Here is a 25802-nt window from a genome sequence, read left to right on the forward strand (position 1 = left end):
GCTTGTGTGCGACTTGGCCACCCAGGGGCAGTAGCCTATAATACAGTCATGGAGACTCAAATGAAGAGCTTCACACCTACTGCAAATGACTTGGTCAGGTGCAGTAATATTAGTTATTTTTCACATATGCTTATTGGGTTCTAACTCAGTTGGCATTAAGATAGCCGACGTTAAGGTAAAGTCGTGTGGTTGTTAAGGGGGTTAATACACAAAGTGTCATTCACATTGTTTCATGTTTAGTTTGACAGTGAACCAACGGTAAGTATCTCAGAACTTTTTCGGAAATCAGCTTGATGCTCGTATCTTTGGGGGGGGGGGGGGGGGAGTTAAATTAGTTTTATGTCTCTCCTATTACAACTTTTTCTCTCCTAATATTGCAATATTCGTTCCAGTAACATAACGTTCAGTTTTTTCTTCTAACATTGACTTTCTATACATTTTCTTCCCCCAGTACGCTATTTTTGAAATTTTAGTCTTTTCACAATTTGGCTTGTGTAAAGTCTGTGTACTGTATTCTCATGAAGCTGCAGTTTGTTTACACATGGAGGTAATATACATGTTACAGTAAAATTGATTGTAGTGTTGATCATGTAAACCAAGGATTGGGGACTTTTTTTAAAAAAAGTTTGTATGAGACTGTTGTTGTATTTAGAATAAGGGGCTGGGGAATCAGACAATAAAATACACATCACACATCTGAACCACAACAAAAAAAACCTCACACATTTTAAAGAATTTGACTTTAATTCCATACATCAATTAACAGCTGTTAGAATTTGATCATTGTTCAATTGTACAATCGTATCCTGAAGACTTGAGCATCTGGAATTGAACCACACACCCTTTTAGTACTCACACATCACCATCATCAGGTATCCAATCCCGATTCTTCCCTTCTGGTTTTGCCTGTCGGAACAACTGGAAACAATTCGAGGCGTAATAATAAAAATATCATTTACATTTTATTGACTTTTAATATGAACATATAAAAAAAACAACAAAACAAACATTTACATCATGGATTGTAAGCATCTGTCCATGCTACCTTATGCATTTACCATAAGAGATGCCACAACATACTGAAGTCATAACCAGACACTCGGGCCCTCGTACTGAACCTCACCCCCTATCCAAAAAAATAATTAAAAAAAAAATCTGGCTCAGTTCCATAGAAGCAAACCTACACCTGTGGGACCTCCAATAACCTGGAGACAGATTATGAGGAGTGTGGGTGAGAAAACAAGTTGGAAGACCAGATTTAACTCAACGTACAACCAAAATTCAAGCTGCAGAGTATCAACGAGATCCCCGTGCTAAGCGCAGCGAGACAATTTCCTGGTCCTTGTGCTGTTGCAGGTGTTTGGATGGATACTCACTACACAATGGCTTTAAAGTCATAAACAAAAAGTGTGCAAACGACTCCGGGCCCCAAATTAAAAAGTCCTATCCAAACTGAACTGAAGGGTTGTAGGTAGACGGGGAAGTTGCTCGTGTTTACCGACATGTTATATTAGTCAATTTAAACCCACTGCAAAATAGCAAAGTCATATGAATAAGATAGCTCACTGTCCAAACTGCACACAAGATTCAATAATTGAATGATGCAATCGAATAGACGTGGTGTAAGCGCAGGGAAAGGGGCAGATAACAGCATTTGTGAATAATTTAGATCCTTCCGCATAAAGGGGAACAAGCACAGCAGAGCGGCTTCTCTTCTGCTAACTGAACAGCCAAAGGCTGCCATACTTCAACCATTTCCTGAAACGGGATCTCCCAAGTAGAAGCCAGACGACAGCACTGATTCCACTCAAGATGAACTGCATAGAACAATGGAAATTAAAAAAGACATCAAGGGGGAAAAAAATCTCCAGTGTAAAATGGGCGTCAGAAAATCTGTCCTTTACTTGTTCTCCGATCAGTTTGCTGTGTGTAATGACTGAGGTAGGTTTTTTTTTTTAAAGATCGAAAAACTGCAAAATAAAATACGTAAATGGAAAGCATCACGCATCCAGATCAGTGATGTACTTTAAATTAAAATGGATCCAATCTTAACACACACACAAAAAAAATGCCATGGGAGAGGTTTGCATCACGTTCAGATTATTCTTTTGCCATTTATTTTCTTTTTTTACCACCTTTTAGGGGGTGGGGGGAGTCAAGTAAAAAGTGTTCTTTACAATAACGTATCCCAGCCCATTCGTCCAAACACAGCATTCAGAGTAATATTGCATTTGCGGAATTAAGCAGCGAAATATGCTTTTTTTTAATTTTAAATCCACCTCAGGAGGGAGTCATGTTGGCACTTTGTCGACTAAAAAGGACATCACAGCTAATCAAGGCTCAAATACCGACCAGCCACACAGCTCACCTGTTTTCTAAGTTTAGTCGTGGGACAAGCTGAGCTGTGATTGTTTGTTACCTGATCCTGAAGCAACTGTGATGTCATTTTCAGTCAACAGCAAGTGGCAAAATGGCCACACAGACATGAATGAGTATTTTGCTGCTTAACTCATTTTCCGTGAACACAATATTAATCAGAGAATGGCGTTTACACTTGTGGGGTCGCATACAACATAGTGTAAATATTTGACTTGACTTCCCCTTTAACTGAGAAGCGCAAACAGCTCAAATGTGCCAAAAATCGAACGCACGGTGGCGTGGACAGCTTTTTGTTCCTGGTCAGACAGCAAAGATGACGACGTCCATTGAGAAAAGAGTTTGTAGGAGGTGATGGGGAGGAGCGGGTAATCCACTGAATTTCTCTCATTGAGGGAAGTACAGTACAAATATTCGCTGCAGGATGATGGTCAGCCAAAAGTGGTTGGCTTCCAGTGGTTGAGTCGAGTACAAACGGGAATCCTAATGATGCTAGACTGAAGATTCTTTATTTGTATGTGGAACTGCTAAAAGGCTGTGATGTTTTTTGTTGGGGGTCACTGTATCTAGTGTATTACTGTTCCATTCTCCGTGCTTTCAGCCCCTCCGCCCCTTCGTCAAATCCATGAGAGGGCGAGGTGGGTTGAAGAGTAGCTGCGGGGGTCAGTACGCAGTGACCAGGTCCTTGTCGTAGTTGTATCGGCCCCTCTTGGGGGTGGGGCTGTCCGCGCTGTCCTCAGTGTCCTCGCTCTCGCCGCCGCCCCCGCCCCCTTCCTCCTCAGAGGACGAGTCAAGAGTCAGATCCACCACCACTCCTCCTCCGGGCGGCGCGGCGGGCCCAGCACTGACCACGCTCGCCGACGCCGCCCCTGTGGATTTGCCTGACAGGCTCGTGCTGCTGTGGGCCGGCGAGTGGCCGTTTGTCTCTGGAACACCTGGAATCAGGACATGGAAGGAGATTTGAGAAAATGGCTGCCTCACAATCACACAGATAGCATGCCTCGCCATTTCCCAGAATGCCCAGCATTCAGAAATCTGGCTAACTAGTAAAGTGGTACCTTAACGTATGCGTGCCCCAATGTACAACTTTTTTTAATCACTGCTCGAGAGAATTAAGAAAATGGGTGTGGGAGGCTGGGAGTAGAGTGGAAGTTTTCCCCAGTTGTTGGAATAAGCCCTGGCTGCAGAGCAGAGACTAGGGAGTGGCTGAATGTGAGTGTCGACCTCAACATTTCAATCTGCAAGCCCAACCACTCATCAATCCCACCCGCACACCCAACCCCCAACACCGACACACACACACTGCATTCAAACTACTCCAAATGACCCAAAACATGTTCTGGGGACAACTTTCAACCACAACTTTTGAACCCAATGGCCGAGACATTCAGAACTGTCATCGAATCAATTTTCAGGTTCTTTACAAAATGGCTGTTTTGTTGACTTTCGTCAAACGTTTAGCTCCACCCACATTTAGTCCAATCTCCATCTGCGAACTTCGCATCGTGTGCATTTTGGGAAAATCTGTGCAATGTGGGAATATATAGTGAGCGTTTTCCACGTACACATATCAACCAACGAGTACTCCGGCGTATCGCTGCGTTCTCTTTCCTTTTCTTTCTCCTTGTCGTCGCTGATTGGTTGCCAAGAGCCGTCGGTGAGGTATTCGATCTCCTCGATTTCCTCGCTTGTCTCTTTCAAGATCTCAGACAACAACCTGAAACACACACGCACGGTCGTCATGAGTGAGCCTCGTACAGATGCAGTGCTGCACATCGCTCTAGCATAACGAAGTCCAACAAGTGCCTGACATGGTGGGCATGCTACCAAATTGTTTGGTGAAAAATACGCCTCAATAGTTCAGAGTTCACACTGTCAGCATGTGAGATTTTGTGGTGCCTCAAAAGACATCACATCAGTTTACTCGTACACTTTGGGTTTTTGGCGACACCTATTTTCCAAAGTCCCGATTTAAGGCGGAAAAACAAACAAGTGTGTAATTTGTGATTGTATTCCAGAAATAGTCAAAGTCATAGGTGTATATATACCACATCAAATAGTCTGCATAAAATTCAACTGTAAATATGTCACCAACTCCCCATACCGAGTTGTAGATCTGTTCCCTTATGCCAACAAATCCTGTTTTAAAACCACAAGTATTTTTATTCAAAACATGGCATTTTTATTTTGTTTTCATAGGAAAATGAGCTCAGTGGCATGAGTACGATATAATTTTGAGATTCTTTTTCAAACCACAACCCAATATAAACTAGCATGAAAGAAACGGGTGATTAATCATCAGTACTGTAGTTGAGGGAAGTATTAAGAATGTAGAGTTTTTCAAATGGGCACAACCTTACCCGTCTATAGTGAGCAGCTCAAAGGGTGCCGGCTTGTCACACACGGGGCAGGTCCATGTGGGCTTCTTTTCATTCATCTGCAGAAAGAAGACTGCGTCGAAACACTGTAGATGGGCACAGGTCAGAACTCGACATGGCACGCCGATGCGCATCTTCACCAGCTGAGGAGAGAAAAAAAGTCTGTAAGTAATTGTGGCCATTGGTCATGGAGCATCTTCAATTTTACATTGACTTTAGCATTCACTCTTGCGGGTTATTTTTAAAGCATGTCTATTTGACAGTGTCATTTTTTTTTGTTGTGTATCTTTTAACAGTTAACTCACACTGGCGTGTCATGAACCAGTTTCAAGTACACTCAGGAGGGCAGAATAAAATACATGTCACACACCATTACTGCTCAAGTCATTTGGTGCATTCAGAGTACAATCACAACATCGGGAACTTTCACAAACAGCGTTGTTGGCACATTAATCATTTCGATTATGTTTTTGAGATCGCAAGAGGCCAATCAATTCAATTTCGATTCATCGCCCAGCCAGATCAGAAACCCAACTATTTTGAAAACAAACGTCATAAACAATTTTCCGTGGCAGATCCCCTTTATGGAAAGAACAATACTCACTGGACAAATAAGAGAAACCCTGAGGCCCGTAGTGGCAATCTCACTCTCTGGGTCAAACCGTAGCTTGTCTTGAACTACAAATAAATACACGTACAAGCATTATTACTCACAATTTTGGCAAAAGTTCTTCAATAGAGGAAGATGAACACTCACTGCGCTCACGACAGCGCTCCGCGCTCTCAACAGAGCAGAGTTTGAGCTGGCTGAACAGGTCCGACGCAGTGAACATCCTCACTAAATACACTGCCACAGAGTAGCGCTGAAAGCAAGCGTTCACAAGTCATATGAATACAGGACAATCAACAGTCCTTGTGAACAGGGCGTGAGTAGATGCCAACCTTGCCGAAGTTTCCCCAGGTGACAGTGATTCTGTTGGTGACCGTGGAAAGATGCAACCAAGGAGTAATGTTAACAGGGCGACAAGGACGGCGAGGTTCCACGCCAGGCTTGTTGGAGGGGTAGTAGCCCTGAAAAACAAATGACAAACAATCACTAAACCGTTCCAGAAACAGTTTCTGGAAATTACTCCCCGGATTCGATTTTGGGTGCTTAAATAAACGTTAAAGTTGGTAGTTAGCCCAGAATTATTGAAACACGGCAATATTTAGGCTCTCTCTTACTACAGCACCAAAGCCCATTTTTCACTTAGTTTTTGACAAAGAAACAGAATGTTTTTTTTTTTTTTTTTTTTTTAAACAAAGCCACTTGTGTTTCTGTAGTATATTATATAATAACTCACTGGGACATGACAGTAGGACTGGTTGACTTTGACGGCGATGTTCGGAGGATACTGGTCCTCTTGAACCCCAATGGAGTCTGTGTAACATATTCTGCAACACAGAAAACGTTCCCAAAATAAGAATGAAACTAAATCTGCAGAATGGAAAAAGAATGATTAAGTGAATGATGATAAGTATGTGGTGGCTGAGAGTATTTTAACGACCTGAAAATGACACCTAAAGTGCTCAAATTCAATGGCAGTTGATTCTTACCTAAGAACCACCTGGATTGATCTAATTCCCGGGCGTATTTCACTGCAATAAACAAAGGCCACAAGTTATACCAGACTCAAAGGGGGCAGGTTAAAAAAAAAAGAAGAAAAAAGGATTGTTAGAAAACACTCCACATTCCTACCTTGCGTTTCTGATTTGGTCTGCTTGACTTGGTGTTAACTCAAATATGCACTGACTGTCTTGCAGTTTCTCGTTATTCTGGGCAACTGTCATAACACATCAACAGGAATACATCAACCACAATCATTCCTTACGTCGTATCTCCACAAACAGTAGCCAGCAGCGTTTTTATTCTGCCCTCCCCAGTTTTACTCAAGTACAGATGGGGAGAGACTTGGCAGGTGTTAACAGTTTAACAACCCTCTTGACCAATCAGCAGAGGACATTAGGAGGAAAATTATCAGTGTTAGGGAACAGAGATGCCGTGCCAATAGATATCAGCTCAACTGTTTGTTCGACCGTGATTTAAAAAAAATATTTATACTACTTCTACGGCACCACGTAAGTGGCGGAGACGGGAGCCTTGGCCCCTGACTGATCGCCGACTGGCTTGACAGCTCACGAGGGCAAATGCAATATAATGCTGTGACATGAGCTGATGGTATTGAATGAATGGCACGACAATTAGCCTTAGGCTCTCTGGGAGGAATGTCGGCGCCATTTGACTGTCATTGCTGGACAGTCCCGGGGCGCTTGTGTCTTGCGCCTGTTATGGGCAGCATTTTTCATAGCCCCACTTTGTTCAGCAGAGAGATTGGTGCTGTTGAACGGTCTGCGGCTGGATGGATGTAAGGCTTGAGGAGCCGACGATGAGAAGAAAGGAGCGTTAGCGCGGTGCGCCGATGCGGATGTGGAACTGGGAGTCGCGGCTTGGAGTTGAAGTGGATTTACATGGGACAGGAGATGTGAGCAGATCTCTTTTTCGTCAATGGACGCTACAGCTTCGTGTTTGCTTTCAAAACTTAGCTTGTAGCAGACGTGTGCACATTTTCAGCATGACGTCTCTGATCCACTGGTGAAAGGACACTTTGATCCTCTCCTCTTTCATCTTAACTGCTTCAGAGAACAAAGTGTATGCAGAAAAGTGGTGAAGATTGCATGACTGTCTGTGTCCTATGTGTTGTGTTATTTTTGTTATTTTGACTTCAAAATGGCGCTGCGTGAGTGGCTGCCTTTCCAGCAGCTCCTATATTTTGTTGTTCTACTTCTGCCTTTCATAACTTTGCTGCTGTGAATCTGGATTTTCTCCATTGCGAGACTAATAAAGGTTTTCTTATCTTATCATCATGGTATCTTTGTTTAAAATGGCATCAATAAAATGCACCCCCCCACCCCCGTAGCAGAACCCCAATGCTACCAGGGGCCACTCGATCCACAATGTTGTCATTAGTAAAACCGCTCACGCACATGACGTATACATGCTATTTGCCCCCAAATGGTGAAAAACGTTCAGAATTCCACCAGAATTCATCCGTGAGTGCCAGACATGATCAATTGTGAGGATTTGCCTTCTTAAGAAGGTTAGGATGAGAAACTGCAGTCATGGCAAATGAGGTTGATGAGCAGTCAAATGAAATTCTCTGTGACGGTTTCTGACAGTTGGAGCAGAGATTGGGCAAACCGAATGTTGCAGCAGCACTTTGTTAGAGGTCCTGGGTTTGAGTGGTTACTAGGGATGCATGATCACTATCGAACAGATAACTATTGGACTGATATTGGGGGGGAAAATATGACATCACATTCATAGGTCCGATGGTAACAAAAATGGATCAATAAGAGTAGCCTTAAATACATATACATTGTTCTGGTTACTTCAGTGACAAAACACTCAGTTTCATCAATCCTGTTTTGTTGCCATCGGAACCGATGAATGTGATGTTAACCCCCCCCCCCCCCCCCCCCAAGATCAGTCCAATAGTTATCTGTTCCACGGTGATCGTGCATCCCTAGTAACCACACAATCCCAGAACCCCGAACAAGGTGAGCAAAGCGTATACTCACTGAGCTCTGTAGGTGGAAGCAGTGTTTCTAAAGTCTGATAGAAGGGCAGTGGCACCAGTTTGACCTCCGGTGCTGGAGTGGCCAATGGTTTGGTAATGCCGTTGAGGTATTCAGCCCCCTGAGAGGTGGCAGACGGGGTCGAGCTGAGGGACGAGTACGAAACCGGGATGCCCTCCGGGCGCCGCGCTGCCAGCCAGCCAGACGTTCTGGGAAAGCGCGACTCGTACAGCTGCCGCACGTTCTTGAGCAGCTCAGGGCTGTATTCCGTCTGGACCAGCCTTAGAGCCCGGCCCACCAGGTCCTGCTTTAAGCCGCTCTTGCTGCGGCCCATGGAGGCCAGCAGCGTCTGCAGGTCGGAGACCCGGAAACTTTTGACCATGTTCTGGATTGAGAACAAAACAAAAGGAGAGAGATTACATGACTGATGAAAACAAGAATTTCTTTGATAGTCCTCACATTTTGTAAGAGTGCATTTGGCTGCGCAAAATGTGAATGATTGAACCTGTGAGGCAAGTCTTTTGAGCAAAGGAGAACGTACCATATAACTGAACAGTTTTAACTATTCACGTTTGCCCCAACAATTTAAATTATTTTTCAACATTTTGGCACTAAAACATTTAACATTGTGAAAGCTTGGTTCTACAAAACTGACTCAAAGGTAATCAACACAAAATCAACCTGCCTTGACACTCGGGCTCAAACAACTAATCGAATAACTATGACACAAAAAAGTCAAAGCAAAATCTTTGATGGAGTCGACGAGGCACTTTGTTTATTGAACAAACGATAAAAGAGAGGACGTTATGTTCAGTGTTTTCTCTCTCTCTCTCTCACACACAGTGCACTGTCTGGCTAAGAGCCAACAACACTCTTTCAGTTTTCACTCAAAAGTCCAAGCTCTGCCTTTTATAACCACACACATTCAAAGTCGCAGATGCTGCAACGCTAATGTGGAAATTGTGACCCCAAGTGGACAAGAACAATACCTGCATCACACATGCACATTTTATATTACCATCATAATGCAAATTTTATCTGGCGACTTGATGAATATATAGTGCTCAATCGAATGGCTGATTCTAAAAATATTTAATATTTAATTACTTGAACCTCTTGTTTTTCCTTTTTGGCTTATTTTACATCATGACATCAGGTCACCGAAGAGAAACCTAAATGATGACGACCGTAATTTTTTTTTTTTTGCAGTCTAGCATTCTCAGCACAATATGGCAAAGTCAATGCTAATTATACACAATTTATCATGCACAGTATTGGTCAACTCTTGTATGAGTTATAAAAATGAATATTTCAACTAAAATCTTGCCTGCACATTCCGTAAAACAGCTTGACCCTGGCACCGAGAACCATATTAAAGAATTCAATGTGACAGACAAGAGTGTTGTTGCTCACAAGCAACAAGTGCATATCACCTCACCCCGCAGAACAGTTTTCCCATGTAGGGGCTCATGCAAATAGCATATAATTAATCTCTGCTCCCACTCAATTTGTGGATGAGTCTTCAAACGTTACAGGTTCACTTTATTTTCTTCTCCAACCCTTATATACTTGAATATGTATGTTACTCACCAACAGATGCTACAGCACAGTATAGGCGTCAAGATTAATCATTTCAAGCCATTGTTGAATTTAAAGTTACCGAAATCCTCTGCCTCATAACAATCAACAGTATTTTTGACACGTTACAGACCAAAGCAGGAAGTGAATCATCAATTTATGGGAAAACTAACCTGTGGTTGGCTGTACCGTATGATGAAGTGAACATGTAGGCTATTTTCTATCATATAAATGAGTCCAAATGTCAAAATCAATTGGTCATTTCTACGAGAACATGAAAATAAAGCAACAACATGTAATTTCTCTGAGGTCTTTTTCCACATTTCCTTGGAGCTGGCCATAGTTTTGGCATTTCGGTCAGACTGAGCATTAGCACGGAGGGAGACGTCAACGACGTCATCAACATGCGTTACCGCAATTGGCTAGTAGTGTCCAAATCTGTCTACAGGCAAATTCATACCTTCCATTGACGACACTGTTTACACCGCAAACCTCTTGCTGTAGTATAAAAATTTAAAAATAAATAAAACGTCTACTGTTATGTAATTTGAGAACATTTATTTTGCAGGCCTCAAAAGTCAGAATCAAAACTCAGAGGACTCTACTGTGAAAACAAACAACATTGCTGACGTTGTAAATAGTTTATACTACTTTTCTATTATTCCACTTGTCCGACGTACGGCATAGCGTATCGTAATTCATTTCTGGTTCTGTTAAGTGAGTAGTTTGAAATCATGGGGTGTTTTGGAATATAGGAATTAAACTTTTGGGATATGCTACTCATGGATTATTCAACAGATTAATTTATTAACAAAATAAACAGTAGTTGCCACGCTACTTCATTTCAACTAGCTTTGCGGAACACAAATTGAATGACACAAACGTCTGGGATAATACAGCAGTTTTCAACATGGGAGAACAATGATAAGGCCATGACAGCACTGGCGAACTTTGTATATACAAAAACAAAAGGGTAAAACGTGCACTGAAACGCACCCTTGTGACGACTCCAACTTCTCGTACAATCGTGCGCAACATCACTTACCTCCAACGCAACGTACAAGGCAGTGAAAAACGTTCATCTCCACATTGAAATGGTACATGCGTTGCCTGTGGCGTAGGTATTATGTTACTTCCTTCATTTCCCATACAAATACAAAAAACCAAGCGGTGTTTACAAATAAGCTGTTAGCAACAAAGGTGCTAACTCGACAGCAGTGGGTAAACAACGTTGACATACGGACACCTAACAAGCTGCAAAAGCAGCCTATGGTTGTTCCATTTGAGGAGAAAGGAACACATTGTTTGGTCAATCCAACGCGCCCTCACTAAACATTATCAATAGAGGCTACGTTGCTAGCCGGCTAGCTCTGCTGGGAAAACTGCCTTTTCGGTGTTCAATCATGGCAAGCGAACGTTTTGACAGGTGCACAGCTTGGCAAACTAAGCGCGCATCACAAGAGATAATATTAACTGCAAGCGATTCGAAACGCATGAAAGTGTGATAGCACAGACACCTCAAGTGCGCTAGGCTGGCCATCATTCATTTTCGGCATCTTCTTTGCAGCCAGCGTGATGCTAGGAAGCTAACCCTTTCGTACTTGCTAAGTTAACTAGGTAAAAAGCGACGTTAGCAACAGAGGCTAGTCGCTTTCGACGCGACCCTGTTACGCCACATTCGTGACAGTACGCGCTTTAATGTCGTTTTCACACAAAGCCGCCGAAACTCTCAGCGTCCGCGCCGGGTGATGGGACGCACACTCTCGCGCCCGGCTTCCCATTAAACCAAAGCGAATGAGGCTCTACTTGCCATCGCCTCCACCAGTTCGGCCGCCATCTTCACGCAGCAGTACCGCGAGAATCCCAGCCGACTGCTAGTCTTTCACCAATGGGGCACCCAGCTGGCTCTGACTGACAGTTCCTTCCGGCCAATCGCGGAGTGGTACTCATTGGGACCCGAAGCACTCCTTCCTAAATGGGCGGGACCAGCGTGTTTTAAGGTTACAGTGTAACTTTTTTAAGAAATACTAAGAGACGGGTCTCTTTTCCAAATTAGGCCGCGTGGCCCACTCGTGAGGTGACCCGTGACTATAATCCGATATTCACGGTTATACGGGTTTATAATGTCGCGGTTTGGTCAAAGTGGGTCACTGATTGGTTTCGAATCCGTCATGGATGGAAAGCGCGGTATGTCAAGTGGATGAGGTCGCATGGTGCGATGGAATCTCGTCCGAGCTCTAAAATCCACTCCGGGTTCTGGAAATGTGGACTCGGCGCTTTGTCTGCGATGCGGGCCAACAAGCGAAGACAACGCACGCAATCAGCAACGTAACGTTTATTAGTCAACATTCAATACGTGCCACCAAGTGCTTAAACTCATATTTCAAGTGGCGCCATGTTTGTTACCCCAAAATGAATTCCCTGAGAACCGAGTTTTTATCCATTCCCTTTGAAGATCCACTCCTGGTTTTTAAACAGCACGTGGCAAAGATACCCCCTCGAGTCCCGCAAGCTAATCAATTGATGGAATAAGAATATCATGTCATAACATCCTGTGCTTTGTTTTGCCATCACCCCACGTCGGAATATGTCAATAAAGAAACGCTCTTCTTTCAATGGTCTGACGTTGATATGGTAGAGCACGAGCTAGTGCTTTATGTCTCATATTTATCATTTATTATGTCTAGTCTTCTCCAGAGAGAGTAATTCTCCCAGACGTTATGGACCATATAGATGTGCAATTTGTACAATGATGACTATGGACGACGAGCAACTCTGCCTAAAATTGGCTGAGAAATACACTTCATGTTCCTCATTTGAAACAGAAGAGGGCAACATGGTCCAATTCATCATTGCGTGGCATCGTAAATTGTCTGTGCAATTACCACGGGAAATGCAGTGATGAATGCACGTCAAACACTGCAACCATTTTACAATTCGTGAGCTCATCAAATAGAGACCAATATAAGTATAGTTTATTAATTTATGTTTATATAACACTGACACGAAAGGACTCACAAAGTGCTTTACATGGTTGGATACACAAAACACATTTAATACAAGAAAAATACAATAAAGAATCAAGTCTTACAGAAAATAGACACGCCCAGTTCCGATGTAGTTTTGATGTTGTGTTCAACATAAATACAATGACAAAACACATTTAATACAAGAGAAATACAATAAAGAATCAAGTCTTACAGAAAATAGACACGCCCAGTTCCGATGTAGTTTTGATGTTGTGTTCAACATAAATACAATGATTTGCAAATCATGTACAACCCATATAATTGAATACACTACAACAATGAGATATTTCATGTTCAAACTGATTAACTTTATTGCTTTTCGGAAACAAGCGTTATCTTAGAATTTTATGGCCGCATCACGTTCCAGTAAAGCTGGGGCAGGTGGCAAAAAAAGACTGAGAAAGTTGAGGAATGCTCATCAAACACCTGTTTGGAACATCCCAAAGATGAACAGGCTAGCTGGGAACAGGTAGGTGCCATGCTTGGGTAGAAGAGGAGCTTCTCTGAATTGCTCAAGTCTTTCACAAGCAAAGATGGGGCGAAGTTCACCTCTATGTGAACAACTGAGAATAGTCAAACAGTTTAAGGTCAATGATCCTCAACGTACAATTGCAAAGAATTTAGGGATATCATCGTCTACAATCCATAATATCATGAAGAGGTTCAGAGAGTCTGGAGAAATAACTTTTTTTTATGTCTCTTGGACAGGTTGTAACCATTAAGTGAATGCTGTTGCTCTTTGTGACATGTGCATTGAGAATACATTTGACTCCATTCCATTTCATGAAAACAACAGCGCTTACCACCAAAATAACACAAGGTATGGTGTTATTTTGTGATACGTGGTGATACATGGTAGTGGTAGCATAAAGTCTTGGCTTTATTTTTCTTCAGCTGGTACTGAGGCCTTATTCAAACTGAAGGGAATTACAAACAGTTCCCTATACCAGTCAGTGTGTCCTGAAAAAAAAAGACCACAATTGTCATCAATTATAGTGGTCTGCATAAAAAAAAAAACATCAATAAATGTGACATATTTTCTCGATCAATTGTTCGTACTGGAAACACTCATTTTACTCCATATGCTCCAGTTATTCTGTTACGCCCTATGTGCAATTTATTTATTTATTTATTTATTTATTTTGGGGGGGCGGGGTCATTTTACCAGGCTAGGAGGTCGTTTCAAGCAAGTCACTTTAATGGTGGAAAAACTTTAATTACTGCTCCATTGTAATTGCAGCAAGTCTTCGTACAGCCTCCCCAACTGGACAAAACAACTTTAACAGGATAACAGTGGCATCTAAAGGCCCTTTGACTCTACAACATGCATCCCGTGCGCTCCGTGTCTCGCGCAGTCCTGAGTGTTTAATCTCCCGTAATTACACAGATTTGCTTAGGTTAATAAAAATAATCCGCCTAAATTGAGACCCCCTACCTCGACCTCCCCTGTGCCTCCTTTGCCCCTTTCTGTGAGGGATCAATTTGCCGTCATATAAATAGTGTGAAGCCCAACTTTGATTTAGGAGGATAGTGGAAAGTCGGGCTAGCCGAAGAGGTGCCGACGCTTTGCGAAAAATTCGGTGTTTCGAAAAAGTCGCCGCGTTTAACCTCACAGACTGACGTCATTTCCACGCGCGTAGAGATCGTGTTGCCGATGAGCGCATCAAGGTTAACAACAGTTGAGAGGCTCATCTTTATCTGTGATCTTGTCAACGCTAGGACTCGGACGAAAGCAGCCAGGGGTGAGATATCGGGCCATGCTGTAAAAGCCCAACTTTTCCAAAGACCGCAAAGAATTTTTCACGTCTCATCTCAAAGGTGCAATTTGTCAGTCATGAGTGCCAGTTATTTAACACCGGAGATGACGACGGAGGACAGGAGCGGCCGAGAGCGACTCGGACTGAGCTTCACCATCGACTACCTCCTGTTCAACAAGGGAGCCAAAGATTCGGCGAGAGAAGCGACGGCTGAGCGGACGTCGCTCGAACGTCACGAACCCAAAGAGGTGGTCGCCGTACAGGAGAGGTCAGCAGAGACCGGAGAAAGGGACGTCAGAGGAGAGGAGGGGGATGGAGAGCGACGAGAGGAGGGGGAGGAGGAGGTGACCACTACCGCTATCGCCACGTCCGACGAAAAACCCAACCAGTCGTACATCGCGCTCATCTCCAAGGCCATCCTGGCGTCTGAGCAGAAGAAGCTGCTGCTGTGCGACATCTACCAGTGGATCATGGACCACTACCCTTACTTCAAGAGCAAGGTATCAGCCACTCTCGCCCCGGAATCAGTGGTTCCCAACCTTTATTCAGCACATATTTTACATTTGAAAAAAATCTCACAGTGTACTATGAAAGTAAAATGCCAAAGTGATCCCAAAATGATGATATGGTCTCTGTACTCGGTGTGAAATGGCTTATTCTGTTGTATGAATGGCACCGGTTTAATTGTACCTTCTGCCCTCTAGTGGAAGAACATTTCATAGTTTTTTTGGGAGGGGGGGGTTTTGCCTGTTACAAAATGACGCTAGCATTGATGCTTGTGGATGAACAACATAAATAGTTGTCAACAATCATTTTCAGACCTGTTCCCGCGGCACACCTGATGATCTCATGCACCAGAGAACATCGTTGAAAAAACGACAGGAGAATCGCAAAGGGCTCTTGAGCCATTTTCGCTAACAAAGCGACCTACTTGGCACGTGTATTTTGTCTGAGCGGTTAGACAATTAGGCGCAATCCCATTGTTGGCAAACTCGCAAATAACGTAATCCGGTTGCTAGGTTGCAAACCTTTAGCAGGTGCGCAGGGTGGCATGGCAGATTGAAGGTGGGTCTATTGGATTATGCTCGATCGGCCGGTTTGACGTGCTAAAAAAGTAACGCCGGGTGTCGTGTCTTGTCGAGATCATACTCGGTGTTGACACACCATTCTCACGCGAGTCTTGCCAAGAACGAGGCAAGGTGACATCTCGAAGGAGATCAACTTAACACCCGCTTATGCTCCACTGTTTCGCATTAGTGACACCCCTTTTGGCAACCCTTGTGTCATCGCAGGATAAAAACTGGAGAAACAGCGTGCGCCACAACCTGTCCCTGAACGACTGCTTCATCAAAGCCGGACGTAGCGAAAACGGCAAAGGCCACTTCTGGGCTGTCCACCCATCAAACTACAAGGACTTTTCCAACGGGGACTACCATTGCCGGAGGACGCGACGGAGGGTCCGCAGGGCGGCCGGGCAGCTCCTCCTTTCGCCCCTCGGCTCGCCATACCAAGTCAACCACCACCAGAGGGCGCCCTGCTGGTGCTGCCCACAGGCCCACTCGCTACCTTTATCCTGCTTGGCCCCCAGACTCTTCTGGCCTTGGTCCAGTGGCCAGGTGTCAGGCTTTCACCCTGGTCTGCATGTCTCTGGACCTTAAGGTTGAACCACTAAAATTTAGCGGGAATAGGATCAGTTTGGCACTGATTCACTGGAATTTTCGGCTAAGATGTGTTTATGCTATGTCTCTAATGGACCCTGATATCTGATAAGTTAATTTGTGTGTAGGAGAATACGAGTTAAACCAAAAACGCATTATCCAAAGTGATTGAAAAGTACTTACGTTATTTCCGAATGTTTTTTGTCTGTTCCTTAATGCATGATAATTTCATATGTATTTTTTTCCTCGCATTTTTCATGTCTCTTCTTTAATGTATGAGAATTTAAATCTTATTGGACGACTTCCGACTGGATTGTGGGTACATTAATTCTTCGCCATAACGTGAATGCATGGTGAAATCTGGCCTGTTTTCATTGCTGCGGATAATGTTGAAGATTTAATTTTCATGCAAGATGGGCCGCCCATCATTTTGCTATTGTCGATGTTGAATGACTTTGATAGGGAGATGGCTGGGTTGTCGGCTTCACGTGAGTGGCCAGTCAGGCGTCCAGACTTAATAAACACCCTGTGACTTTGTTTTTGGTGTTGATTAAATGAGCCGGTCTATTGGACCACACCAAAAATTTTGAAAGACCTCGATGGGCAATTACAAGAAGATGTCTTCTAAATATACCCGGAAGTTCAATCTATTCATGGAGGAAACAGCCTACTTTTCAGCATTAGTGGTTTTTTTTTTTTACATTTTATTTTATTTTCTATTTTATGTGGCGCTCATTTTTCTCAGATACAGATCACCGACCAATAAAAAAGGAGCCCCAGAAATGAAACATTTGCACAATACTGTATGCTGTTTTGTAAATGACCAAAGTTAACAATTGCACTTACCTGTACTTCTTTTTTTAAATAAAACATTCAAACTGTTTGGTTTTAAGGCAATATTATATCACAATAAATCGTTACATTGCTGTCACTGTGTGTGTGTGTGTGTGTGTGTTTGGATGGTACGAAAAGTGAGCCCGATGCTAACACCGCCACCCGGCGTCACATGCTAATTAGTCAAAAGCTGTCGGGATGCAAAATCTCCTGCTGCATAAGAGACCCAAATCGGCGGCTGGGGCCGGGAGGGGTGGGCTTTCCAAAGCCGACCCCTGAGTGTATGAGGCCGGATAATCTGGACAATCCCAAGCAGTTTCAAGAAATAGGAAGATTATCACACGCCGTAATCCACCACCACTGCTGAGAAAAGGGAAGGATGGAGAGAGGGGAGGTCACTAATTAATTGGGGAAGTTGGAACATGATGAGGAAACAAGACGAAGCAAAAGCACAACACTTATGGTGAGTTATTGTGACAATAGTTCAATATTTGTGTCATAAATATCGGGAAACGCCAAGAATTGTTGATTGGAATGGGGAGTACACACATAACTTTGGCCAATGAGCTGCATGCTGCTTCACCAAATCTTAAAAAAAGACATTATCCAATTTGACAAATCTCAGATCACATGTCAGGATGAAAATCACAAACCGTTTCTTTTTGACAACCAGTTCCCAGTATTTAAATTCCTACCAATCGTTGGCTTGCTTGCCTGACGATTCCGCTTATCAGGTTCTCAAAAGACGCAAAATGAGTGAGAACTTTAAACGCAAGAAGTATGTGTCGGTTCTGTACTTTTGCAAGCTGCGGTCAAGGCATAAGTAGTCTAAACTTTACCAGAAGAAGATAACACCGGGTTAAATTCTTATCATTGACATGTGTATACCGGTTCTGAGATGTTAGTTTCCACAACTATTGGAATATAAACACTTTCCTGGGCTCTCTTATCAAGTTTTCAAACTCAGACTATATATGGCATATTTTATGACGTCTAAATAGTTTCGCAAAGAAATTCCGCTGCTCATTAAAAGAAGCTTTGCCATACTGATGTCTAACTAATGTCTTTAAAAAATTTTTTTTTAACTATCAATAGTGAAATTCCTCTATGACTGGCTGTGGTTGGTATTTACATCCACGCCGCCTAAGAGGATTAAAGGTTACGCATTGACTTTTGTCAACTTTGTTTGTCTCGACAAATGATCGAATATTCCAATAAGGCAATATTTAGTGTGAAATTAGATCACAAGAGGACCAACGGTACGCATGAGAGAATTGGAAAGGGAAGAGAAAGACGTGTGTTATGATGAACATGATGCACGATGTTCATTAGAACAATGACAAATCCGGCAAATTAATTATATTTATTTATTTATTTTGGGGGCGGGGGGGGGGGGGTTGAGAGGCAGGTCCACCAAATCTCCCTATTCAATGTCAAATGCTAATTGGAGACCTAATTTGCTTAATTCCCATGAATTGCGCTCCGCTTCAAATCCTCTTCAATTCACCAGCTTTAAGGCTTTAATTTGGTTGCATATGTTTGCTGTGTACACGTACACACACACACACACACACACACGCACACTTACCATAGTTATAACCCAACTGATTAAGCTTTTTTGAATGCATTTTGAATATATTTGCAGGCTTTGCAGATTTACTACAAGGAGTTGGTTCTCCATCATTCATTTCTAAATGACCGGTAGACGCTTATTGTAGGAGAAAATCCAAATACCCATTCATAGTGTGCACAATCCTTAAAAAGTGTGATGTTACAAAAGGAAGTCATTTTTGTAACCTACTTTTTTTTCTCTGCTTTGCTTCCTAATGTCGTTAATTGTGTTGTGTAAATGCTTTGGTGTGTCGTCATATCTTTGCCTGTGTGAAGCACACATTGGGGGCTGGCTTGTGTATAAAATGTGTTGTCTAAGTAAAAATGGTTTGCCTCGCCTTAGACTGCAAGTCAATGTGTTTAGTAAGTTAACGATTCTCATTGAATTTCATAAATAAAGTGTATACAGACTATATTTATTGTTTTTCATTTAAAAAAACACGGGAAGAAGACCTTGAAATATTATCATATAATAAATCACAATCACAAGATTTCGGGGCAAAAAATTGCCTTTATTCAAAAACATTCCGTCCCACTGTGATTCTAGTTGAATTTTTTTTGTTTGGTTATTTTTTGGTCACAAGCTCAAGGGGACTCATAGAGTCCTTCAAGCTGCAGCTAACCTGTTGTCCAAAATTTGCCGTGCCTTGAAATCAACCCGTTTCAAACAATAACGTGTAACTACCTTTCAAGACAAATGAGGTCAGGTAGTCTGCGTGTGTGCGCGCGCAGGCCATTTTGTTAATCTAATGAGATGGGCGGAAGGGTGCAAGGGGTGCATAGATTAGTGCCCAAAGATGTTCCTGATTAGCTGAGAAGAGTGAGCTAAGAAGATCAGCCCCGCTGAGATGGCGATGAAACAATATGGCCGTGTTTTAATGCGAGCATTCCAAGGCTGATTTCCTGTAGTTTGACCACACGCAGAACACACACATGCAGAAGGCGCAAAATGGACAAAACCAGGTGCCATCAGGTATTATACCTAGTACCTGGTCAGTCAAGGTTCCGAGTTGTCACATTTATTTTTAAAAATTTGAAAAAGGCCACCTCATAATCACATGAATACAAATTTTTACGGTTACATGGAACAGAGTGTACGATGATTTCAGCGGACAGTGAGCCACAGGCTGCTTCACTAAGTCAAAAGAAATCACATGACCATGTGTAACGGCCAGTTCTGGTCGATCTCCATGACTAGTGTTTTGTGCCACAGTCTCCACTTAGCTGTCCAAGCCCACTTGCACATTCCTCTAAAACAGGCATGTCAAACTCATTTTTGTCATGGGCCACATTGTAGTTACGGTTTCCCTTGGAGGGCCGTTATGAATTTTGGAAAACCATATAAATGTTTAATCCCCTCACATATTACATACATAGCGCACAACAAATTGATGAATAACTTGTTTTAAAATCAGAAGTCAAGAAAAATGACTGTTATTGTGGATTACATATGACAATTTGAAATTTTGGTTCAGACTTTAGCAAGCATCATGGAACTCGAGATGCTTGATTTGCTTTCGCGGGCCACATAAAATGATATGGCGGGCCAGATCTGGCCCCCGGGCCTGGACTTTGACAAAAGTGCTCAAAAATTAGTCACCTTATACTGTACCGTGGCTAACAGCCAGTTGTTGCAGACAAAATACAGTATCACATTGTTGTTGTTTGTTAGCATTCTGACTATTGCGTTCACTCAGGCTTGCATTTCATAAAGCGACCACCGCAAATACGCGTCACTGATTCAGGTCAATTATATCGCAGGATAGAACCGGTGTGGTCACAAAAATGTGTCCTCTTGTCATTTTTATTATTGATAAGGTTCAGAACCAGATTGTAACGCTTTAGAGGGTAAGCAATCATCCAGCAAACAGGGAAAACAAAAGAAAAAAAAGGGGAGTAGAAGAAAATAAACCAGACTTGGTAATTTAAAATTGAGTCTGAATATAGTCTTGAGTTATTAAGTTTAAAAATTTAACCCTAAATAGAATACTAATATAAAACAATGATGACACAAAAATATACACGAACAACAGAAAGTGTCTGATGGATGACCAACACAGTGGACTACGGTAGTGATGGACGAAATGTACCCCTCCCCACCACCCACCCCCATAATATAAAAGGCAGGAGAGTCCAAATTGCCTCCCTATTCGGAAACATGATTGCATGCAAGTAGTAGGTAGCTAGCATTCTTTTAGGCTCCGAGGAGAAAACGAGAAGCAGTCCAACCACGCAGCTGCCATTTTCTTTCTCCTGTCCCGCCATGAACAATAGCCTGTCTCCCTTCAAAGGCCCTTTAATAGTCAATCGATGGCAATGCGAGACGCCTATTCCGCAGATTACTGTTAACAATAATTTGCCTCGCAGTGCACCGTTACCATCTTTGAAGCAATGTTTTATTGCCTTTTTTCCCTCCTTCCATCTGCATCTGTCATCCCTCAGGTCCGCTGTTTGATCTCTCTACAGCGTCCGGATCCCCACGAGCCGCCTTGACCTGTTGATTGACAGCTGCGATCAGACTTATGGTGGGACGAGGCATCGACCCGAGGAGCTCCCCCGAGACAAAAGCAAGTCTTGTGGGCTCTCTCCTCTCATCTTCCCCCCACCCCATTTTCCTTCTGCACTGCTGATATCAGAACAGCATGCGAGGACGAGGTCTCTCACGGCCACTAGATGTCGCAAGAGGCAAGCTAATACTCTCTCATTCAGTGCCGCCGGACACAACATTAGGTACACTTGAGGTCCACAACACGAGTCCAATTGATAATGCGCGTGACAATTCAGCGTTTTCCAACATTTATTGAGCAAAGGCGTGTATTTAATATTGAAATATAAATAAAAATGGCTCCAGTATTATACATGCTGAAATAACTTCTCTTGAGCCTTGGTTTGGAGTTGCCACTGTGTGGAAGTTTGGATACCAATCGGGTTCCAGACTCCCACTGGTGGAAAAACAAATATGCGATTCCCAGCCATATGTGTGTATGTGTGAGCGAGAGAGAGAGAGAGAGAGAGAGAGAGAGAGAGAGAGAGATTTTAGTCCATGAGGCAAAAAGAAAACCCTGACAATTCCCCATTTCTCGTGGGCTGAGTGTTGCCATGGCGATACATCTCCGGCCAGTGCTACTCCCTGCTGACCCTGATGGATGACCTCTGACATTTAGGGCCATGGCAAGGAAAGGGGGGGGGGCAAAAGGTCAGCAATGGCTGGAGGGTGACAGGAGTGCTTCCATGATTTGCACCCCCCCCCCCCCCCCCGCCAGCCCCTTTTTCTTCCATAATTTGCATTTGACCATCAGCCGCAGAAAATTCATCTGACTGAGTCACACATTGAACTTTCGCAGGTAGTGTATGCGTATATGTGTGTACGTGTGTTCCTCGCTCAAGGCAAAACAGCAGAGAAGCTCAATATCGTATAAATTTACATTTGATGCTGCTGCAACCGGCCTTCTGGGTAAACTGCGCTGATCTCTGCCAGGGTAAGACCGGCTACGGTGATGATTATGATCGCCAGTTGTAATGATCATCACTATATTCCCATGGCCTTGAAGGCTACCGCATCTCATACGCTGGGATATTTATAGCTTCCCGTGATTCTGATTCACTTCTCCTTGTGTGTACTGCCGGACACAGCATTGAGTACAGCTACAAATCGAACCCAGCGTTTCCCAAACTTTACTGAGCTCAGATTAGAAAATTCTCACGGCACACCAACAAATACAAATATCACAACAAGAACAGTAGATAAAGAATGATTGCTATGCAGGTTAATAGCTCATCGAGTGGAACAACATTTACTGAAGTTGTGCTGCCAGTCACTATAGGTCATTGGCATAGATGAACAAATATATGTTATTTGTACAAAATGAATGACCAAGTCAGTGAAATTGGAGTATCAACCCCACCTCATTTTCCTAACCCTGTCGTAATAGTCATAATATTTTTAAACATTTACCAATAATGTTAAATGAATTGCAATATCCATTGCGGCTTTTTGAACAGCTGTCCACTCCATAGTGACTGATGTGGAACTTTAACATTAAGCATCCGGGTCATTTTCATATAATTTGATGACTAACGGCAAAGACATGTAAAAAATGTTTGCACTTAGCTTCTTAAAACGCTGTAAATTGCACAAGTTACACATATAGCCGTTCCAATTCTGCAGACACAAGTGCATGAATGATCCAAGCAACTCAAACTCATTGCACTCGTAAAGGTAAAAAAATGGTTCAGACACTTTCAATAATTAATCTCAGAAATAACGGCATTTATTTTTCTGTGTTCTATTGTACAAACGCTAAATAGCTGCCTCTTCCTGTGTGTGTGTGTGTGTGTGTGTGTGTACAGAGCGGAGCTATTCAATTGAAATGGAATATTAATCCAACATCTGATTCTCCTTGTTCACTCGGTTCCTCATGGGGAATAATTATAGAATGCTGTGCGGAAAAGTCATATGACCTGAGCCTTCTGCTCCCCAAATTATTAATCCCCCACCCTCGTCTGATAGCTCGTCAAACTCCGTTGATTAATTAAACAGTTGTGGACTGATAAAAGGTAGCTCGCATAGTCAGCTTGCCCAAGGATGAATTTTATGGCGTGTGTGTGAATAGAGGAGAAGGGACAAAGAGAGGCAAGAAAAGGGAGTGATCAATGGCGTGCAAAAAAAAAAAAGGGCCACCATCGCTCACATTTCGAAGCTATCGAACAGATGCTTATTAAAATTAATACACTTATTATCACGTCTTAAAAAAGAAAGATTGCTTCCAATATATTGATTAGGCTCAACCAGTCGTGCAGTTTTGAGTGGAATTTTTTCCCCCCTCCAAAAAACCCCCCAAAACATATTATATACTGTATGTGGTGTGTGTATGTATATATATATATATATATATATATATATATATATATACACATATTTGGTTTAGATTTTTTTTGGGGGGGGGGGGATATATAATCAGCATGTCAGTCACCCTGGATGCCTTAAGAGCGCCTTCCTTCGTGCATCCCCTGCTACCCGTTTAGCCAGTCAGATGCCGTGAGCTGTGGGGCCTGAAAATGCAATTTTTGCCCTTCTGTGACATTTACCTTCTTATGCATGTGTGTAAATAAAATGAAGTGCTATTCGACGAGCAAACATGATGTGACTGGTATTCCGAAAACAGACTCTTGATTTGTTTTGACTCGCTTCTGCTTGGTCGGACTCAAGGGAACATATGGTGGCCCTAAAAGGACAAAAGATATGGCGTTCACCATCAGGGCGGCACTTACTCAGACCCAGAGATTTCCCAAATAGCTCATAAAAAAAAATCAATCAATCATTAAAGAAATTAGTGTTTTCGACTTAATATGCTGAAAAACATATTAAAATGCATTTCAACTGCTCCCTTCTCATGCAATTAATTGTTCAATGTTCTGCAGACTTGATTACGGAAGAGCCAGATGCTTTTGCCAGCGGTAGCACTGCTGGCAGTGTCAGCTGAGGAGGACTTACGCATTTCATAATTTGGTCATACTCATTATTCATCAGACAGGAGGAACATTTAAAAATAATTATGTAACAATTAATCTAAATTATGGGATTATTGTAACAGATTTGCAAAGCATGTCAAAGTCGCCTAATTGACACATTCACTTTTGTTAAGGACCAAACCAGGGATAATCATACAAACATATAAAAATGATTACGTAATTTAAAGCTGTGGGATAACGGCCACCAATTTCAAAATCTGGACAAAGTCACTGACAGGACTGTCCATTTTCACCTCTTGTCAAAATTTAATTGAATGCAAGTACAATACTTGAGGAAATCTTGAAGAAACGCATTTCATTGTTGTGAAGAGCCTCCTGACGGAGCTTGCCTCGGGCCACCAAGAAATTGCAGAATCTTGTTGTGAAAACAAAGGGACGACAAGAAAGCAGATCAACATGACCCTACTCCTAAAAAGGCGAATGAACATACATCTGGCACATATATCACACGCTACAAATCAGCCAACCCGAATCCGAGCCAATTCCCCCCGAGCTATTACATAACATCCCCGAAGGAGGCTAAAAGTATTTTAACAAGACCCACCGCACTGCGAACTCTGACCCCTTCTCATTTGACCCCGTTGCCACTTACACTAGCTTGTGACAGCGGCGGATTTTGTTCACTTCCGACAGTGAGAGCCCCCCGCCCCCAAAAAAAAAGATTTGAGTCCTTTGCATGACAAATAATACACGATGAGCACGCCTTTCGCATGGATGATGAAATCACACAACACATGCAATTTGGGAACTAAATGACGCCAACGCAGTGTCATATGGTAAGACGTGGAATAGAGACGTGGCATTTAAATGGTGAGAGGGACTTCAATCTGTTGTACAAGTGTGAAAAGAAGCCAAGAGCTACGACGTGAAGGACTCGACAGTAACTTTGATCATGATAATCTGAGTAGCACTATTGTTTTGGGTGATTTGAATAATGATTAAATCTGGTTTTATACGTCTATTAATGTTATTTCATTTATTTTTACAATTGCAAAATGAATATCTATTTGCATTAGATTTAATATTTGTATTTTTGAAAGAACATATTTCATAATGAACATAATGAGTCTTTTTAAAACTCAATTTCAAAACTGAACATAAATACATAAGTAATAAATAAGATATTTCTGCGTGTGATCTTTTGCAGTTTAAAAAATGATTTTTAATTACCGGTAAATTGTTTTTTAATTACATTGAACAAAAATGAATAAATATCTATTTTCAGTTGAAACATTATAATTTGCAATATTTGTATGTGTAAATGAGTGACTGAATATGAAAAAAAAAGTTCAAACACAAACGCGCGCACACACGCACACACACACACACACACACACTAACACTGGTTTGATAGAATCACATGGTTATGCCACATCTTTAAGTGGAGGCCTTCATTTTAAACACCTACTTAAGCTGAGTAAACACCACCTCTGA

At 42.4% G+C, this 25802-nt stretch overlaps 2 protein-coding genes across 4 annotated transcripts; one reads left to right on the forward strand and one right to left on the reverse strand.

The window, feature by feature from the left end:
* Positions 1-949: 949 nt before the first annotated feature.
* On the reverse strand, positions 950-11874 carry pias4a (protein inhibitor of activated STAT, 4a). Of its 3 annotated transcripts, none has more exons than XM_086115977.1 (11): positions 11758-11874; positions 8373-8754; positions 6493-6577; positions 6351-6392; positions 6098-6188; positions 5697-5825; positions 5512-5617; positions 5359-5432; positions 4737-4897; positions 3942-4093; positions 950-3311 (listed from the first exon to the last, which is right to left on the reverse strand). In XM_086115977.1, the coding sequence occupies exons 1-11, from the start codon at positions 11782-11784 to the stop codon at positions 3040-3042; spliced, it is 1521 nt and encodes a 506-aa protein (XP_085972103.1). In that variant the 5' UTR covers positions 11785-11874; the 3' UTR covers positions 950-3039. The 3 variants fall into 3 exon arrangements, with proteins under 3 accessions (XP_085972103.1, XP_085972102.1, XP_085972101.1); XM_086115976.1 differs by lacking the exon at positions 11758-11874 and adding an exon at positions 11465-11739; XM_086115975.1 differs by lacking the exon at positions 11758-11874 and having other exon boundaries at positions 8373-11433.
* Positions 11875-14564: 2690 nt separating this feature from the next.
* Positions 14565-17273, forward strand: foxq2 (forkhead box Q2). The gene is made up of 2 exons (XM_086115741.1): positions 14565-15233; positions 16026-17273. Exons 1-2 carry the CDS (start codon positions 14631-14633, stop codon positions 16389-16391), a joined length of 969 nt encoding a protein of 322 aa, XP_085971867.1. The 5' UTR covers positions 14565-14630; the 3' UTR covers positions 16392-17273.
* Positions 17274-25802: the final 8529 nt, after the last annotated feature.

This window comes from Hippocampus guttulatus, chromosome 7 (assembly GCF_054856545.1).
Source record: "Hippocampus guttulatus isolate MCC_2025c chromosome 7, RoL_Hgut_1.0, whole genome shotgun sequence".
NCBI lineage: Eukaryota > Metazoa > Chordata > Actinopteri > Syngnathiformes > Syngnathidae > Hippocampus > Hippocampus guttulatus.

Excerpts from the sequence above, each read along its gene's own strand:
- foxq2 (XM_086115741.1), top strand. The coding sequence starts at position 14,631 with ATGAGCGCATCAAGGTTAACAACAGTTGAGAGGCTCATCTTTATCTGT. Across the intron at positions 15,234-16,025 it reads ACCCTTACTTCAAGAGCAAG|GATAAAAACTGGAGAAACAG; the intron begins GTATCAGCCACT and ends GTGTCATCGCAG.
- pias4a (XM_086115975.1), bottom strand. The coding sequence starts at position 8,913 with ATGGTACGTTCTCCTTTGCTCAAAAGACTTGCCTCACAGGTTCAATCA. Across the intron at positions 4,898-5,358 it reads GGGTTTCTCTTATTTGTCCA|CTGGTGAAGATGCGCATCGG; the intron begins GTGAGTATTGTT and ends TTCTCTCCTCAG. Across the intron at positions 3,312-3,941 it reads GTACTCGTTGGTTGATATGT|GTGTTCCAGAGACAAACGGC; the intron begins GTACGTGGAAAA and ends TCCTGATTCCAG.